Source organism: Condylura cristata, unplaced genomic scaffold, assembly GCF_000260355.1.
Source record: "Condylura cristata isolate star-nosed mole 26May11 unplaced genomic scaffold, ConCri1.0 scaffold00017, whole genome shotgun sequence".
NCBI classification, from domain to species: Eukaryota; Metazoa; Chordata; class Mammalia; order Eulipotyphla; family Talpidae; genus Condylura; species Condylura cristata.
This window is the reverse complement of record NW_004567118.1, coordinates 15,868,264-15,885,798: the sequence shown is the minus strand read 5'-3', so window position 1 is coordinate 15,885,798 and position 17,535 is coordinate 15,868,264. Positions and strand designations below refer to the sequence as shown.

The window sequence follows — 17,535 nt, the reverse complement described above, 5'->3', positions numbered from 1 at the left end:
ATCTTTGTTATTCACACCACGCAGATCACTTATCTGCTCTATGGCAGGAAGCTATAAACAAAGTTACAGGTATCTATACCACATTTTTCTGACAGAAAATAAAATCTACTGAGATGGGACTCTTGTTTGGACAGTTTACTCAGACTAATTGATAAAATGCATACTGGTAGCCTTCAAAGCACTTCCTCTACACCTCTGAAAATTTGGAAAAAGGAAGGTTTACCCCACACACCTGCCCAGGGAAATTCACAAGGAGTGTGGCTCGAGACCCAGCAGTCCCTGGGGGTGCACTTCCCTCACCCCCAATCCAGCCCACCAACTAGTCACTATCTGCTGACTAGTCAGCTATTCGCTGACCTCAGCCAGTTACATGACCGGCTTGGAAAAGCTGGCTCCTCTGTGCAATGTGAGCCATCTGTGCTTGTGGCCCTGAAACTGGGCAGGCCTGTGCTGCAGCAAAGCCGTGCCTCCTGCAGGTCCTGGGGCGGCAGGATTGCCAAGAAGGCAGCGCTCCAAGTGCGAGCAGGAGAAAATGTGTATTGATTTCTTCTTTCTTATAAAGGAGCACAAAGCATTGAACAATTGCTCGTCTCTGCAGCATTTCACATTCCAGACGAGACAAAAGCCCAACCCCCACCAGCTTGGGAGAGGCAGAAAGGGGAATCACAGAGCAGCACGTCTTGGTGTCGGTCAGTGGCCACCACGCAGCCCAGATCCTGGGGTTCCTAACACTGGGGGCCACAGACAGTCTCCCGTCTCAGATCAGGTAATTTCCTCTCTGGCCCGGTGCTTCCTCATCTATATTGGAGAAGAAAGAGACTTCAGTCTTATTTACCTTTTAAGTGGAGGTGCCCAGAGGGTAAAAGAGTTAATGTTTATAAAGTGTTCAGCTCCCCAGAGGGAGACAATGGATAACACACAAGGTGTGGTTATGGCTCATTCAAGACCTCATTTCCAGGGTAGTTAGTAATAGCTTCCTCTCACAAGTGCAGCCACTTCCCAGCTCCTAGATCCCAAAGGAAACAGGCAGTACCTTCATCTGAATATTCCTTTTGGGTTTGATACATACTACCCACAATAAAAATAACAAAAAGCAACCAGGGATCATGATGCTTTGTTAGTACAAGTCCTTCCCAAAACCATTTTCATTTAACACCAGCCAGATCCTGAAAGTAGTCCAAAAAATGGATCCCGTATCTAATTGGTCATCACAGAGCCCTGTCTGTGTCCCCCAGGCTCCTATTGTACTAAATAAATCAATCAGGACCATGGAAACCAAACCCACTACAGGTATCACAGCCATGATAAGCAGGAGAAAGTCTTTGTATAGCATAAAGTTTATGGTGCACACTTTGGGAAGTAATGGGACTACCACAGAATTCTTCAAAGATCTTCTCCCAGTATTTATCTTAAGTAACAATAACCTCCAAAACTCATTAGGGCCCGGACTCTCCTCTTCTAGGACTCTCCTCTTCTGAAGCTTTTGCAAAATGGCCACGAGTTAAGAACAAAATACAGAGTTGAGCCTCAAGGAGCACAGCCCCAGGGCAGAGACAAACCAGGTAATTAGGAACTAGCTAGCAGTGACCCCAAATACTGTGGCATGTGCCAAGCATTGTGGGAACAAAGGCTGTGGATTAAAGGAGAGAGAAGCTTTGGGAAGATTTTGTAAGAAACTTCTGTTCATCAATCTTACAGGACTATTTGTGAAAATAATACCAGCAAAGTGTAAACAGACTTAAAAGGTGAAAAGTCTACATAGAAATTTCAGATAGAGACCTATGGCTATAGGTCTTTTTTTAGATCTGCAAAGAAATGGGTATGTCTGTGTTTTAGGCAAGAGAGACAATTACATGATACATATGTGTAAAACATAAATTTTGCTTATTTATATAATTATCTGAACCAGTTAAATTTATAATGGTCCAGAGAGTCAACAACAAAACATGAAATATTTTATTCTCAAGAATCAAATGAGCAAGAAGAAACTGTTTTACTTTACAAAGAAGGAAGTCAAGGCACACAGAAAAAACATCTCAGGATCACCTTGCATGACGTGCTAAGAATCCTGAATCACTTCTTTAGCTTAGAGAAGCCTGACATCAACTGGGAAAAGACCTTAAAGAAATTGTTTTTGCAAGTAATACTTATGCTACAAAATGTTATATAATAAGGCAATGGGATACAAATGGATATAAGTTGAGTCAAAATGTATGAGCATAAAACCCTGATGATGATAAATATATCAAATTCTCCTTGTTTGTAGGTAGTTTCTTGGAAGCTGTGACTTCAAGCAAAATGACATATGATAAAACTAATTTTACCAGAGGCTAATTGAGAAACAAGAGTTTGTATCACTATATCCTTTCTGGTCATAAAAACATGGTAAACTTCTAAAGGTCCTAAACTATTTGTAAGTATTAAACAAATCATTTTGTGTTCCTTCATTCACTTTCCAACCCTCTTATTCCTTTTCAGGACAGGAACTCTATGCAGCTAAGAGCACAAATCAGGACCACACCCTGGACAGGACACCATGGTATAGAAGGCCACCACAGAGCCCATTCACCCAGACTGGGACAGATGAGATACAGCAATGACGCCGTGTGCATACCTTTGGGAAGTGTGAGGAAATGGTGGGGCTGGCGGGGAGAACATGCTTGGGAATCCATTTCTTTCCCCTTATCAACTTTGTAGCAAAATGATATTGAGAACCTGCTGTATAGTAAAGCCAGCTCCCTGAATAATGTCATTTTGTGGGCCATGTTTTCTCATCAACATTATAACAAAAATGATGTCAAGCAAAATGACATTGCTCAAGATCTGTTACACAAGGCCATAGTGAACATATGCACAGTACTTTGACTTAACATTAAGCATTCTTAACAGAGGGAAAAGATCTATGGGGTAGGGATTGTAAAAGTCCTCCTGGGAAGTCTGGTGGCTGCCACGGACCAAGAACATCTCACCAGGAGATGGGCTGGGATGAGACACTCCAGCTTAGGGGAGCAGAATTAAGAGACACAAGTGAGAGGGAGACAGAAAATGTGACCGGGGTCGCAGAAGGCTGCTCCAAACAGCACAGGGATGGGCATACTAGGACAGGGGATGAGGAGAGAAAGGTGTCAAGATGACAACTCACTGCAGGTCTCCAGTGGCATGGGTTTACTCCCACAGGCAATGAGGAAGGACATACCCTAAGTGATACATGGGAAGGTTCTGACACAGAGAACTGATCAGAATGGGAGGCTGGCAGTGTGAAAGGCTATTTGAAAGTAAAATGAAAGCTCTGGACTTAAAACGTGCCGGAGAGAGACCACTGCCACTGGACAATATGTTAAAACAAAGTTGATTAAAAGGAAAAAAGAACACAGATGAAATTAACAGAAAATGTAGATGATTAACAGATCCAAAGACACAAGAGGGATGGTCTAGGCAACAAGTATGCCAAAGAATAGGTGTTCTGTATTTGCTTACAAAAGTAGAACATGTATATAATAAAAGTCATTAACATCAAGCCACGAGGAAAAAGGAGCAATCTACAAAAAATATGAACTATGGCATTAGGTATAATATATAGAATTCATACAAACTGCAGAGGAAAACTAAAACTTAAAAATGACCAAAGGAAAAAATAGAAATGCAAATTAATAAAAATACACAGACTCTTCAAGATTACTATTACATGAGAAAATGAACATTAAGTGGGTCATACAGTCCAGTGCCCAGTACACAGTAGGTCTCCATAAGGTGTCATTTGTTCTGAACTTGTATTAAGTGGCAACTGCTACCACACCAAAGAAATTACTTCTGAACGATAATGTGCCATATTAGCAGAGGTGCAATGACAGTCTAAGGCGGGGAGGGGCAAACATGTGAACTGGTAAAATCCATCAAGAATTAAAAGTTTTATGTCTTTGAAAACCTATTCTAAAGACAGGAGCAAAACATAAAATGTAGATTTCTATACAAATGTGTTCATTATAACGTTACTTAAAGGGAAAGAAAACAGAAAGAATCTTAAGTGTCCAACAATATTTCAAAATTGAATTTTATGTTGTCTTTTAAAACAGTTAGTGCCATTAAATGGCTTAAAATATGTCACCTGGAAAGAAGGATTCAAACATATACGTATGCATCTTTTTAAAATACACACAAAAATTCTGTAAGAAAACACATTAAAGAATACTAATAAAGTATTAATAAAAACATTGAACTCGCAGGATGAATTTTTCTTTGTTCTTTCTTATTTTCCAGATGTTCCGCATAAGTGAGTACTGTTTTTTGTTGTGGGGAAAAGACAGTTCTAAAGGAAATGGTGACAACAGCTCCTAGAACTGTAGGAGCAAAGTGAGTAAACACCCTGGATCAGGTTTTAAAGTTCATCAGGAGGTCTCTACAGTTCTAATAGTTGGGAAGAATGGTATAAACTATAAAAGCAGGTCTGGAAATGCAATGATTTATTCTAAAATGTGATTACTCAATAGGTAAAACCTTCCCATATAGAAAATATCTCTATTAGAAAAGTACAAAATTATTTTACTTCAATCAAGTATTTTTCTCCCCAAACAAATTTTTCACTGAGAGAAAGGCTGTGCGGGTGTCAGGAGGCTCGGGGGAATCAGCTATTCCCTCTGAGACATCACTGCCGCGTATTTCTAAATCTTGCCCATTCTTGGAAACAGCAGCAGGGTTAGGAGCAGACACCAGCTTTGCAACTTAGGTGATGCTGAGCCCAGGCAAGTTAACCGCCTGTGCCTCAGTATTCTGATCGTAAAATGCAGATGGTGGCATCAACTTCAGTGGTAGCGTATAAGGACGAATAAAAATGTATGTGAAAGGCTAAGAGCAGTGCCTGGAGTATAGTAAATGCACAATAAGTGGAGTATGATGCTATTATTCTAGGGTACTTCGCTGTCACTAAGAATCAGGGCATAAGTGCACCTGGAAGTGAGATGACCGAATATCTTAGCAAACTAATGGTGACTCGGTAACTGTGGGAAGTGTGTTAAACATGTCTGAATGAGTGACCTAAATTAAGGTGAGGAACATTCAGTTATTTAGTGCATGCCCATTTACAAGTTATTTCATTGTGAGTAGTATGGTATAAATATGATGCTACACTTTAAAAATATTAAACACAAGAACTTAAAAACAGTAAGTCCTTCAGAGAAGCATTTATACTGGCCTTAGAGAATGTGAAAGAGCCCTTTAGGGGAGGTAAAAGGATTCACATTCCTTTAAAGAAAGTATGGGATCTGTGCAGAAATGAGCACTATGGTCAAGAAGTCCTATTTTCCAGTAAGATTTATCTCTTTCTAGAAAGTGTACTTTTATCTCTATACATCCTGCTTGGAGCCAAAGCTTCAACCTAGAATTGTGTGTGATGGAACAGCAGCAAATTGGGGAAAACAGAAGAAGCAAGAACAGTGCCTTCTTGTCAACCCAATTCATAAACTGGCCCGAGTCTCATGTTTGAACTTGACAATGTTTCTTTTGTCCTCACTGACCTTGCTAGAGGGGGAGACCCTATGCCTCCTATCTCTGAGCTGGCCGCCATCTTTAATGATGATATATGGGGGTCCGTTCCCCTTGGCACTGCAGGGGGGTCAAATATGCGACACCTCCTGCCTGAGTATCAACAAGCGAATTATAAACTGTGTCAATCCGAGTTAATGCAAAGCTGTAATCCTCTTTAACAAGAGATCAAATCACTGCCATGAGTTATGTTCATTCTGTAATCTGATAAGGAAGAGAGGGAACCTCTAATAAAAGAGTAATGGGAGCCTTTAATGATGCTGCTAAAAGGCAGACCGAGTGAAAATATTGCTCTGTTTCGCTGATTAGATCTGTGTTGCATATTTGCCCGGACTTGTTTCACCTGTCAGAATAACCTGTGTCTTTTTAGGAGATAAGAAGCTTCAGAGAAAGCATCTGTATCTTAACCATTCTTGTTTACAAGTTTTTAACCAACAAAAAATGCACGATGGAGAGCATTTCTGGGATGATTAGCTGATGCTCAAGTGATGGGCAAATGACACCAGAATATTTCACCATGATTCCATGCATATTTCTTCTAAATAAAGGAGTAAACCAGGCAAAGGAGATGGGGGGGGGGATGTCAAAAATAGTCTAAGTAACCTCTGGGTTACCAATTACAGGAAAAGAATATCATTGGTAGAGTAGCAGAATGCACCCCTACTTAGGGTGCAGACCCACACACAAAAATGGCAAGCTGAAGATAAATTGCCTGTACAAATTCTATTATACCAAGGCACCTCAAGAACAACGTGGCAGTGATGTTGACAAAGCACTGTACAGGGCTGGATTACACTTGTACATTTCTTTTCTAAAACTCCAGATGTAAAACAATAATGTATTTGTGCTTAGTAGTTATCGTTTAAGGATCCTCTCCTTGTTCTTTTTAATGCCAGCAGCTTTTAAAAGGAGTGGAGAGAGTGGTTTGTTTGTTAATTGGGGGAACGGTTGGGGCTCATATGGAAATTTGAGCTGTTCCTAATGAGAATTTCAGAGTTCTTTGCAAAGGAGTGTATATATAAAATTCAAATGTGGCTGTCACTTGGTAGTAAGAAGAGAAGTCTCTCAGGGAAATACCATAGCCTGACGTTTCCACGGACAGCACCAGAACTGGGACCTGCCCCGGAACATCACGCAAGGCAAGGCAAACACCAGCTTCCTTTGGCTGAGCTCACATTAAGGTCTCTGCTGCCACACAGTCCTCCTAGTGCTGACGGGAAGACTCACACCAGCGGAGTACGCAGCTCATGTGGGTTCCCTTTCCCAAACCTGAGGCAGAGGCCAGTATTGAGGGACCTATCTCCACCTTGCTCAGAGGTGCTACTCGGAATGTGCGTCTCCCACTGGGTACACTGGCATTTTCCTACATCAACACAGTGTGTGGACTGCAGGTGCTTCGGGTGGTGGGAGCGCGATGGTAACAGCACTGGACGGGAAACCCTATTTCCAAAATAGAAACAACAATGTAAACCAACAACTACAGCAATTAAAAAAATATAAGTAATTTTTAAAAAGCTGTATGGTTCTCAATAAAAGAGAAAAACAATTTCTTCTGCAATCTGCTACAGACCATCTTTCAACAACACAGGCAAGAAACATGATTATTTCTACAATCACTACATACTTCATTTTGTTAGATGATAATAAGAGGTCACTTGAATGTTTACTGTGTAATCCCTCTGATCTAATAGCACCCCAGGGGTTACACACCATGTAAAGTGAGCACTGTTTCTAAAATGTCCTTGATAAGCTCAGAATAACTTCAACAGTCAGGAAGTGAACAGCAATCCTGTAAATCATGTAACATACCAACCTGCTCTTGGTGATGACAATATGCTTCAGAGGATTCTTTACCGATGAGACATGCAGCCTTCTTCCTCCTCAGGCCACTGATAACTGTCTCTCTACAGTCTCATGAGGTACTTTGCTTTCTAAGCAAAGATGACTCTAAGGGCACCGGAAGCTGCTCTGAGAGCTGAGCTGCCCATGGCAGGGGCCTCAGGGCGTGGCCAAGGCAGTATGCATTTTAGGCTCACAGAAACCTCCTCTCACATGCAAACGAATGATATGCAGGCGTGGTAGGGTTTCTTTTGTTTTCTCTCAATGCTGGGAATGTTCATTAGGTATACAACAGCCTCACCTGCCCACCTCATAATGAAGTAAAGATCTATGGGAATAACACATATGAAGTATCAGGGTTTACACAAGACTTTAACAAAGGAGACCAGAGGGCACATAAAGTCATTTAAACCAATGTCCAAAGTGAATCTAGAAAGAAATGTTTCCAAAGGAGTATCTCTCCAGTCCTGGGTAAAGTATGAACCACATATGATACTGCTTATGGGAATCAGAAATCAAAAGGGTCAGAAAAAGAAAGAAAGGAAAAAAAAAAAAAAAAAAAAAGAGGGGCCAGAAAGTTTGTGATGTGCATTTTGCCATTTTTAAGGGCAGGTGAGGAGTGGGGGCTAGGGGCTGTAAAAGAAGTTACTCGGGTATTAAAACGCTAATTTTACCCAAATAGTCCACAAGGCAGAAGCCATAAAGAAGTGATCATTCATCTGCATACTGCAAGAGAGAAAGAAACGGGACCTCCCACCGCCTCTTTGCATTATATAATTTATAAAATGAACATATCCTTTTACTTCTGTTGATAAGCTTACTGTAAAACACAACACTACAGAAGTACATAGAATGGGAAGTAAAATGTATCTTTATTCCACCCCAATCTTCAATAAGTATTATTAAAGTTTGGTGCCAATGCACTGTTTCAGAGTTTCTAAAGACAGCTAACATGAATGCAAAAGCAAAATGGGAGTAAAAAAGTTAGAAGTCTCCCTTTATCCCCTCCCCTTTCTAATCCTTTCCCCATAGGTCAATATTTAAAATATTATGACGTACAGTTTTTCAGATAACTATATAGGACTATGACATATACATATAGGTATCCATATACACCTGTTTTAATTTTTATTTTAAAAACATAAATATTATGCACACTTTCTCTTACCAGGTCTCTTTATAACAAAACCTTTTTTGCACACAGAACTGGGGTGTAGGCCAGAGGTGGGGGGAGGGTGATGAGTATGGGAAAGGATTCACTGGAGACAGAGTGGGGAGCATAATAAAGTCAGATTGACTGAAATACACTAGTAAGGGGAGCAGCAGGAGAGAGAGGAGAGGCCTGCTGCACCACAAGGGGGTAAATTCCCTGGCCAGGGATCAAACTCAGGCCATAGTGGTGACAGCACTGAGACTTACTCCCTACACCCTCAAGGAATATATTTTTTAAAGGAACACTTCCCACCCCACCCCTACTCAAAAAGGTGGAGCTAATACAGTATTTTGTATCATTTCTCTACTAACATTATGTTAATATATACAGCACTACTTCATACTTTTGTAGCTGCTTATAATTTCACAGAATGAGTTGTCCTGCGATTTAACTAGTTCCTTATTAAAGATAATGTTGCAATATAGATCCTTGATACAAATACATTTGCCAACTTGCTGTCTCCAGAGATCAATTCCTAGTAGATTTTTCTAAGTCAACTGGCACATTCACAGTTAAGATTTTGAAACACATTACCAAATAGGTCTTCAAAATGATTTTACCAATTATATTCCCAACTTAATGAAATTAACAATTTTTTTTTTGACCATTTGAGAATTTTCTTTTATGATTTCTAAGTGAGCTTGTTGATATGATCTGCCCACTATTTTTTTTGGGAGATTTTTACAGATCTGCAAAAGCTCTTTATATAGTATTACTATATAGTAAAGAAAAATGTCATACACAAAACTTATATATATATATTTATATATATATATGTAAAACAGTTCATTTTTACATCATTTTGTGCATGTTTCCATCTCAGTTGCAATCCCCTTAGGGTTCCCATCACCAAATCACCCATGTGCCATCACCACAGTCACAAAACTTTTTATTTCCACTTTGAAAATTACTTATAACTTTGTTTTCAATTTTTCCCAAGATAACTTTTACATAGTAAGATCTTTAATATTTTCCCATAAAATTGCTGACCTTGGTGTCATACTTACAAACTAATTCTTTACTGCAAAACTGTATTAAAAACAAAAACAAAACCTTATGCATAAATGCACACATGAATGACATCTGTGGAACAAACACTTAAGGAAAGGAGCGTGTGTTGATAACCAATATTCTAACAATTAGAAAAGCTTATCATTCCTCAGTGAACTCAAAATAGTTTAGAGTGCTAAATTATTTTCATTCATGGAATGGCCTACACACAAACAAAATAGAACTGCAAGAGACTCCTTCTTCCTTAAAATAAATTAAGAATACTTATTGGCCTTGGCAATTTTAATAACAGAGGCAGAAAGAGTAACACCCAGTTACTCTACCTGGACTTGCTATCAGATTATAGATTAAGAACAGACATGCGGACGTCTCCTTGGATAACCCTAGGAAACACAATGGGAATGGCATCTGCTCTGGCTTAGTTCTCCACCACAACCCTTTTATTAAATTCCTAGTTATGTGGCTAAGCCACTTGGAGAGCAATACTGATAATTACCAATCAGTTCATAAGGAAAATCCTTTCCCTGCATAATACTGGATGCCATAAGGACTGATAGCCAGCAAACATATCCCCAAACTCCCTCCCTTTCCTGCTCTACCAATTTCCTGCTTTGCCCATTATTTTTATGTATCAGAGTTCTGTGATGTAAGTACAAGATATTTGGTGGAGGGGATGTGAAGAAGCTTTACATTTTTTGACAAAACAGGTATGGTTCAGACCACTACTCTCTTCTTCTTGCCAGCCTCAATTACATGTTTGATGGCTGACACTGTAGAAGTCATCTTGGAGACCACAAGGAAAAAGAGATGTCACTGAAAAGGGAAAAATATTGCTAGTAATTGCTTGCTACCCCGAGAATTATTCTGTCACAGAAAAACCACCCATTTGGGCCCTCCCTGATAGCGCAGCGGGTTAAAACACAGCACTAAGAAGCTAAAGCCACTTTGGCATGAGTTTGATACCTGCCCAGGAGGTGATCCACATGGCGTGGCAGACCTCTCCTGACCTGTCCGCTGCTCCCCTCAGCAGTGTACTTGTCAGTCGGCCTGTTCTGTACCCCACTCTGTCTCTGGTGAATCTTCTCACCACCCCTGCACCTCTGGCCTATACCCCAGCTCTGTAAATTATTAAATAAATCTTAAAAACAAACAAAAAAAAATCACCCATTTGTTTCTGTAATCAAGTTTTATATTGGACCAAGTCCAATATAATCCTATATAATACAGTCTTTCTGTCTAGCATATAGCAGACCTTTAAAATTATGAGTGAATAAATAAGATTCTGGAAAGCTAAATATATCTAGGATATTAGGTGATTCAAGAAAAACCTCAACAAAGAATGACAAAAAAGTTTCTAAACAATCTACCAGTACTATATTCAAAAGATGCTACATTTTGCTTTATGTCTGGGGTGATATTAACTTAATGGATTTGGTTTAATCTTTAAACATCTAGTTTTGCCTTCTTCTTCTTGATGTAATTTTCATGTGATCCTGAGAGAGAATCTGATGTACTTATTTTATTCGGTAATTTTTAAAGACAGAATAGGTTCATAAATCAATGAAAAGGTCAGCCATACATAGGCATTCACTTGCGAAGCATAGGAGAACAATTAGGTCACAAAATTCTAAGTATAAACACATTCAAAACCATCCCTAAATTGAATTGTACTCAAAGTACTGAACAAAGCAACTAAAAAATGATAATAGTATTCACTTAGTACGTTTTACGCAAGGGAAGGAAACCTGAGGATTTAATAGCAAACTAAATACCTTCAAATAAAAAGGTTAAACAGTTCTGAGAGATAAAGTTGCAAGATCCATGTATACCAACGTTGTGACCAATAATAAAGATCTGGCTAATAAAGATTCACATTAAAAAAAAATTACATTAGCTTATTTACAACAATGAGAAGTAAAAATACTTTAAATATCAACTAGTGAATGACTAAGCATTCAAAAATATCAGTCATCTTAAATTCTTGAATAATTTTAATGACATGAAAATGCTCATATTACACAAAATCTTTGAAGAAAAAATTTACATTAGCAGAATGTAATTTTAATTATATCTAAGAAGAAAAACAAAGACATATTGAAGGGGAACTCAAAGAAAGGAAATATTAAAAGGTGATATAAGTGGTCCTCTCCCCAGAATGCACACGTGTACACACATTACTTCCCAGCTCTGTCCACCACCAGTAGCTACAAACAATGATGCCAGTACAGTAAGCACCCCAAACATCCCATCTTGGTTTCTAAATACCATACCCTACTAAAAAAGAATCAGGGCTCCTTGAAGAAAGAGTGACTACAGGGTTGCTACATGAAAAGTGTAAGATGAGCCTAGAACACCTTGTTGTGGCAAAAAGATAGGCAGCACTCAAAGTACAGCTTAGTTATAACACAACTGAAGCAGCTTCCAGTAACCTGGCAACTTTAAACAATAGTGAAAAATTATAATTCACTGTCAGAAGAGGAAACCCTGAGTCTTTACCAATATGTATTCATAAATGAACAGCAAATAAAGATGAAGGCAAAGTTCTTCAGAGTAGCAGAATGCGACCCTGAAATTTTCTTTAAAAATGGTTATTGCTGAATGGTAATGAGCATAACTTTTCTTCCTGTGTACATTTCTACTTTTCCCATTTGAAGGAGAGCACATGCACAGAAACCCTAAACACTTACGGCAAGTGCTGTGCTACCTGGACCTGTCGGTCCTGAAGACAAGCTCAGATGTCCCAGACAGGTGGCTAACGAGCAAAACAAAACAAACAGCAAAACAAACAATATGTCACCAGATCCAGCACTGAGATTTATGGAAATTTTGTTTTGGTTTTACAGCAATTATGGGAGTGAAGGGATGTGACAAGGAGCCTTGCAATGATGTCAATGACAAATGGTTAACTGATAAGAAGAAACAGAGAGGGCGACAGGCTGTAGAACAGGTCAATACCAGGCTGTCATGGAGCCATTTGAGACTTATAATTAATCTATTACTCACCTGGCATCATCATTCATTGTAGTATGGTCAATAGGTGCCATGAAGCTCAGTAGCTTGCTAAGGACATGAAACCTAAACAGAGCAGGAAACAGACAGTGACATTAGCAACCATTAACCTGGAAAAGGAAACACGTTCTATGAGTTAACCAACTCCAGAACTGGCCACACAAAGTTTGGCTCCAGAGTGACAATTCAGACACCACTCACAACATTTCCCCCTTCTTTCCTTAGTGCTACAGGAAGGAGAAATTCTGGTAACAGCATACTGTAAATGACAGTGAGCCATTTATATTCACAGCACCCCTCCCCCATCAAAAATGTATAGATACACTTATGCCCTTGAGCAACAGTTAACCCTTAAACATTTTTCCAGGCAAGAGACTATGAGAACACGACAATCCATTTTCTTTCTTTTTTCACAGCTGCCTGTTGATTTTAGTTTCACTTGTTTTACAGAGGTTTAGTTCCACTTGTTTTACAGAGTTCCTGTTATGTATTCACACAGTTTTTTTGGCTTTTTTTTTTTCATTTAATACTGTCCCATAAACAGTATCTGAACATCTGCATATAATTCTAGCAGTGGAAGTACTATATATTTTCTCATTTTTGAACACTCATATAGTTCCAATTCTTCAGTTTTTATAAGATGCAAAAATTAAAACCTCTGTGTACCACACTTGTTTTTAATGCTTGTTATTTCCTAATTATAAAAAATATAATAATTCTTATAAAAAGAACTCCAATATAGAAATTATGGTGAACTGACAAGTTGCTTATAGTCATATCCCCAGAAATAAGCATTGTTAATTGAAACTGTAAAGTTTGGCTGTAGTATTTTATATATTTAAAACAAAAACAATATATTTTCACATATAATGAGATTGTAATATACTTGATATTCTGCATTATACTTTTTCCCACTGAACTATATATATTTTTTCTTTTTTCATTGTAGAATATCCCATTGTGTCACTATAACTTCCTATTGATGGATATTTATGTAGTCTGCTCCTTTTTAAAAATCACATCAAATAATGTAAAGATTTTTAGTGGATATGGGCAGCTACTGCAAAGCACACATACTAGTAATACATGCATTTAAAAAAATGCCTTCAGGCTTCACCAAACTTTGGAATTCATCTAAAATAATGTATATTAATCTTGGATCTAGCCAAAGACAGTTTCTTTTCTTTTTTTTTAAAGATTTATTTATTTATGTATACATATAGAACTGGAGCGCATGGGCAGTGAGAGGATTCACCAGAGACAGAGTGGGGAACAGAACTGATAGATTGATGAAGTACACTGCTGAGGGGAGCGGCAGGTGAGAGAGGAGAGGTCTCCTGTGCCATGTGGGTCACCTCCAGGGCAGGGGATTGAACTCATACTGAAGTATCTGTGTCTAGCTTGCAGTGTTGCACTTTAACCCACTGGGCCAGCAGAGAGGGCCCCAAAGAAAGGTTTCATTCACTTCCCGGCCAATACATACTCCATAGTAGTGTTGGACAATACAGTAGCCACCATTCACATGTAGCTACTGAGCACTTAAAAATGCAGCTAGTCTGAACTGAGAAGTGCTGTAATTTAAACAAATAAGATTTTGAAGACTTGGGTAAAAAAAGAGCTGGAGTACAGGCCAGAACTGTATGTGGGGGTGGGGTGGAGAGAAGGGTGAGAGGATTCACCAGAGACAAGAGTGGGAGCGGTCACCAGAGACAAGAGTGGGGAGCGGTCACCAGAGACAAGAGTGGGGAGCAGAACAGGCAGATCTACTGAAATATACTGCTGAGGGGAGCAGCAGGAGAGAAGAGAGCAGTCTGCTGTGCCAGGAAGCGGGCTAGCTTCCTGGCCAGGGATCGAAATTAGGGTGCAGTGTGAGACTTAACCATTAGGTCACCAGGGAGGTCCTCAATAATAATTTTTAAAATAGGCGGTTAAAATAGCATTCTTGATATGTGGGATTAAGTGAGTTATTGTGTTTACCTGTTTTCTTTTTTGCCTTTTTAAATGTGTCTACTAAAACTTTTAAAATTATATATGTAACTGATATTTTTATTGGGTAGAATAAAATTCTAAAATTTTATTGGGTAGAATACCGTCACACTCTAGTACAATCTATTCAATAACTATTAACTGCTGGAAGAAAAAGACAGCTTTAGGAAGTAATCAGATTAAAGATTTAGTAACATATACTAATGCAATACATTTCAGCTACCGGAGCTGCTGAGGATGATGCATGTTTTAGAATTATAAAACTTTTACCAATCATATCAAGAAAAGATAAACTTAATTTTGTTGCAGAAGAATAGACAAACACAGTAAGACATCTCATTATAAAAGGCTTGAGAGTAATCCGTTTACATATCTACATTCTGATTAAATCTGGAAAATCCACATATATATAGTGCTGAGCAAAATACGGAAGATCAACAATTACAATTAGTTTCAGAAATCAAAATATTTCTTTTTTTTGCCTACACAGGTCATCTGATTCTACCCAGAGAAAACACCCCAATAGCCATGGGTTAGAAGAATGGGCTGTGGACTCAGCTCAATTACAGCAAATCCCAGTTTGCTCCTTATTAGCTCCAAAATGCTACATGAGTTATTTATCTTCTCTAAGCACTATAAAAGAATTGGTTAAGTTAAACTGCGTCACAACTCTGAAATTTCATTCTTACTTCTATTCCTCACATGAGAAAACTGATGAAGCGCCAAGTGTCAAGTAACTAGCCCAAGGTCTCAAGACCAGTAAGTGGAAGAAGCAGATTTCAAACTTGGCCAGTTCAGTACTCGATTTTTTTTCTCCCTCTACATGTCAATTTCATAGCAGCACCTGACAGGGGTTTGTCACTGTTAGTTACCACTGCTCTTATTAACAGAGTACCCTTGTGGCTCTGATCATATCCGTCATATTTAAGATCACAAGGAGAGTCAGATGAACATGGATGACAAAGCTGAGAATTCAATACATGTGACCATATTTACTACCATTCTCCCCACACTTTTATTTTGTAGTAATTTTAGACTTATGTCAAAAGTCACAAAAACAGAAGATTTGTACAACTTCACCGAGCTTCCCCAAATGTTAACTTATATAGATACAGAGTACTTATCAAGTCAGGAAATTAACATTGGTAAAATGCTATCAAATAGATGATTAACAAACTTACTCAAATTTCACCACTTTTACCACCTTGTATCCTATCTCTTTGCCAGGACCCAGTCTAGGATCCACACAATATCTAGTGGTGACGCCCCAGCAGTCTTCTGCCATTTGTGACAGTTCCTCAGTCCTCCTTGTTTATTCACTACCCTGACAATTTTGATTAGTACCAATCAGCTCTTGCATGGTGTTTTATGACAGCAGTGATGGTAGGTATTTCAGGCAATACCACAGAAATGCTGTATTCTCCAGTACAGGGAGTGTGTAGCTATGTATTAACACTGGAATTGTTAATCTTAAACACTTGGCTAAGGAAGCATAGACTTCAAAGTGTATATGCTTGGTTTCTCTGTAAAGTTATTATTTTCTACTTTGTAAATGACAAGTATCTTGGAAGAAATGCTTTCAGACCATGCAAATATACCATTTCTTCTCAAAGTTTTGCCCACTGGTTTGAGCATCCATTGGTGGATCCTGCCTGCAAAAATTATTAGTGTGGTATTTGTCTAGTGGTGATTTTGTATTTCCCCCATTCTTTCTATATTTAATAAATGGAATTGCATATGACCTTTTTGATGGCATATCAACTGAATTCCAAAGAGATTTTGTAAGACAAATCAAAGACATTAAAGTTTATGCAGAAATTCAAAAGGACTTTCAAGTAAGGCAAGTCCCTTAATTTGTGGCTTCTGGATTTCTAGAGTTATCAGCAGCAGTAACTGGTGGTGAAATGTGATGATAAATGTGCCTGTTTTCTCTTCACCATGGAGCACTTCTGGCCACGTATTAAGTTAGACATCTTTTGTCTTCACTGCCTCACCTCCTGGTTCTGTTCTCCCCAGCTCAGTGCCTGCTCTCCCTCAGCACTTCCTATGGATTCCTCTCCTGTCTCATGTAGGTAGACATTCCCTGCCAGCACAGAAGGTCTTCCCAGGCAGTCGCATTCCCCAAGCGTGAATCAGGTAACCCCTATGGCAGGATGAGCTCTCCTGCAGCACCATCCACACAGTGTCACTGTCTCCTAGGTATCTGCTGTACTACCAGACAACAAGGTACCCAGGGCAGAGGGGTCTCATGCAGTACCTCATGTGGTTCTGAGAGCTCCAGAAGAACCCTTCTTACATTTTAACAAACCTCTTCTTATATGTTAATGTTAAGCACTGCTTAAATCAAAAGTCTCTCTCCTGTTGATGGGTCTTTCAGATGAAGTTTCAAATGTCCCTAGTTTTATGGGGACGTAAGCACTCTATTCTCTCAAAAATGCTACAAAAACAGAAGTGCATATTTGCAATGACATACAGCTCTAACAGTTTGATGAGATTAGTTTAATCAATTAATATAAGAAAAACAGTTGCTTTTAAAATAAAATCCTGTTTTTTAAAATGGCAAAGCACCAGTAAAAATAAATTCTAGACTGTGAAAAACACTGGTTACCAGAGGGGAGGATATGAGGGAGGACACCAGAGGGCAGGAGAGAGGACAGGGAGCTGAAACTGGTGCTTTGGTAGAGGGTGAGGGAAGCAGGTGGAGGTACAAAGTGTATTCCACAATCTATAGTTATATGGATGACTGGCAAGCAATAAAATTTGGGGAAAAAACAAAGCAAATCAAAGTCCTGCTTTTCCCCAATCTGATAAATAACAAATGATAAATTTATTCTGATTGGGAAAACTAGAGACTCATGATCTCCAAATTATTTACCACACTAAAAAAGTATTTCTCTAAGCCAGAAAGAAAAGGAAAAATACCGGGTGGTTTCACTCAT

The 17,535-nt window shown here is 38.9% G+C and overlaps 1 protein-coding gene across 2 annotated transcripts in view; it reads right to left on the bottom strand.

Moving 5' to 3' along the window:
• AATF (apoptosis antagonizing transcription factor) overlaps positions 1-17,535 on the bottom strand; it is a 93,981-nt gene that overhangs the window by 8,702 nt on the left and 67,744 nt on the right. Inside the window, exons 11-12 of one of the 2 annotated variants that reach the window (XM_012726705.1) lie at positions 12,605-12,676; positions 622-798 (exon numbers count right to left, since the gene is read on the bottom strand). In XM_012726705.1, coding sequence (XP_012582159.1) covers positions 795-798; positions 12,605-12,676 — 76 coding nt within the window. In that variant the 3' untranslated portion in view covers positions 622-794. Of the gene's footprint in view, positions 1-621; positions 799-12,604; positions 12,677-17,535 lie in introns of those variants that run through there. The other variant, XM_012726704.1, reaches the window with a different exon arrangement.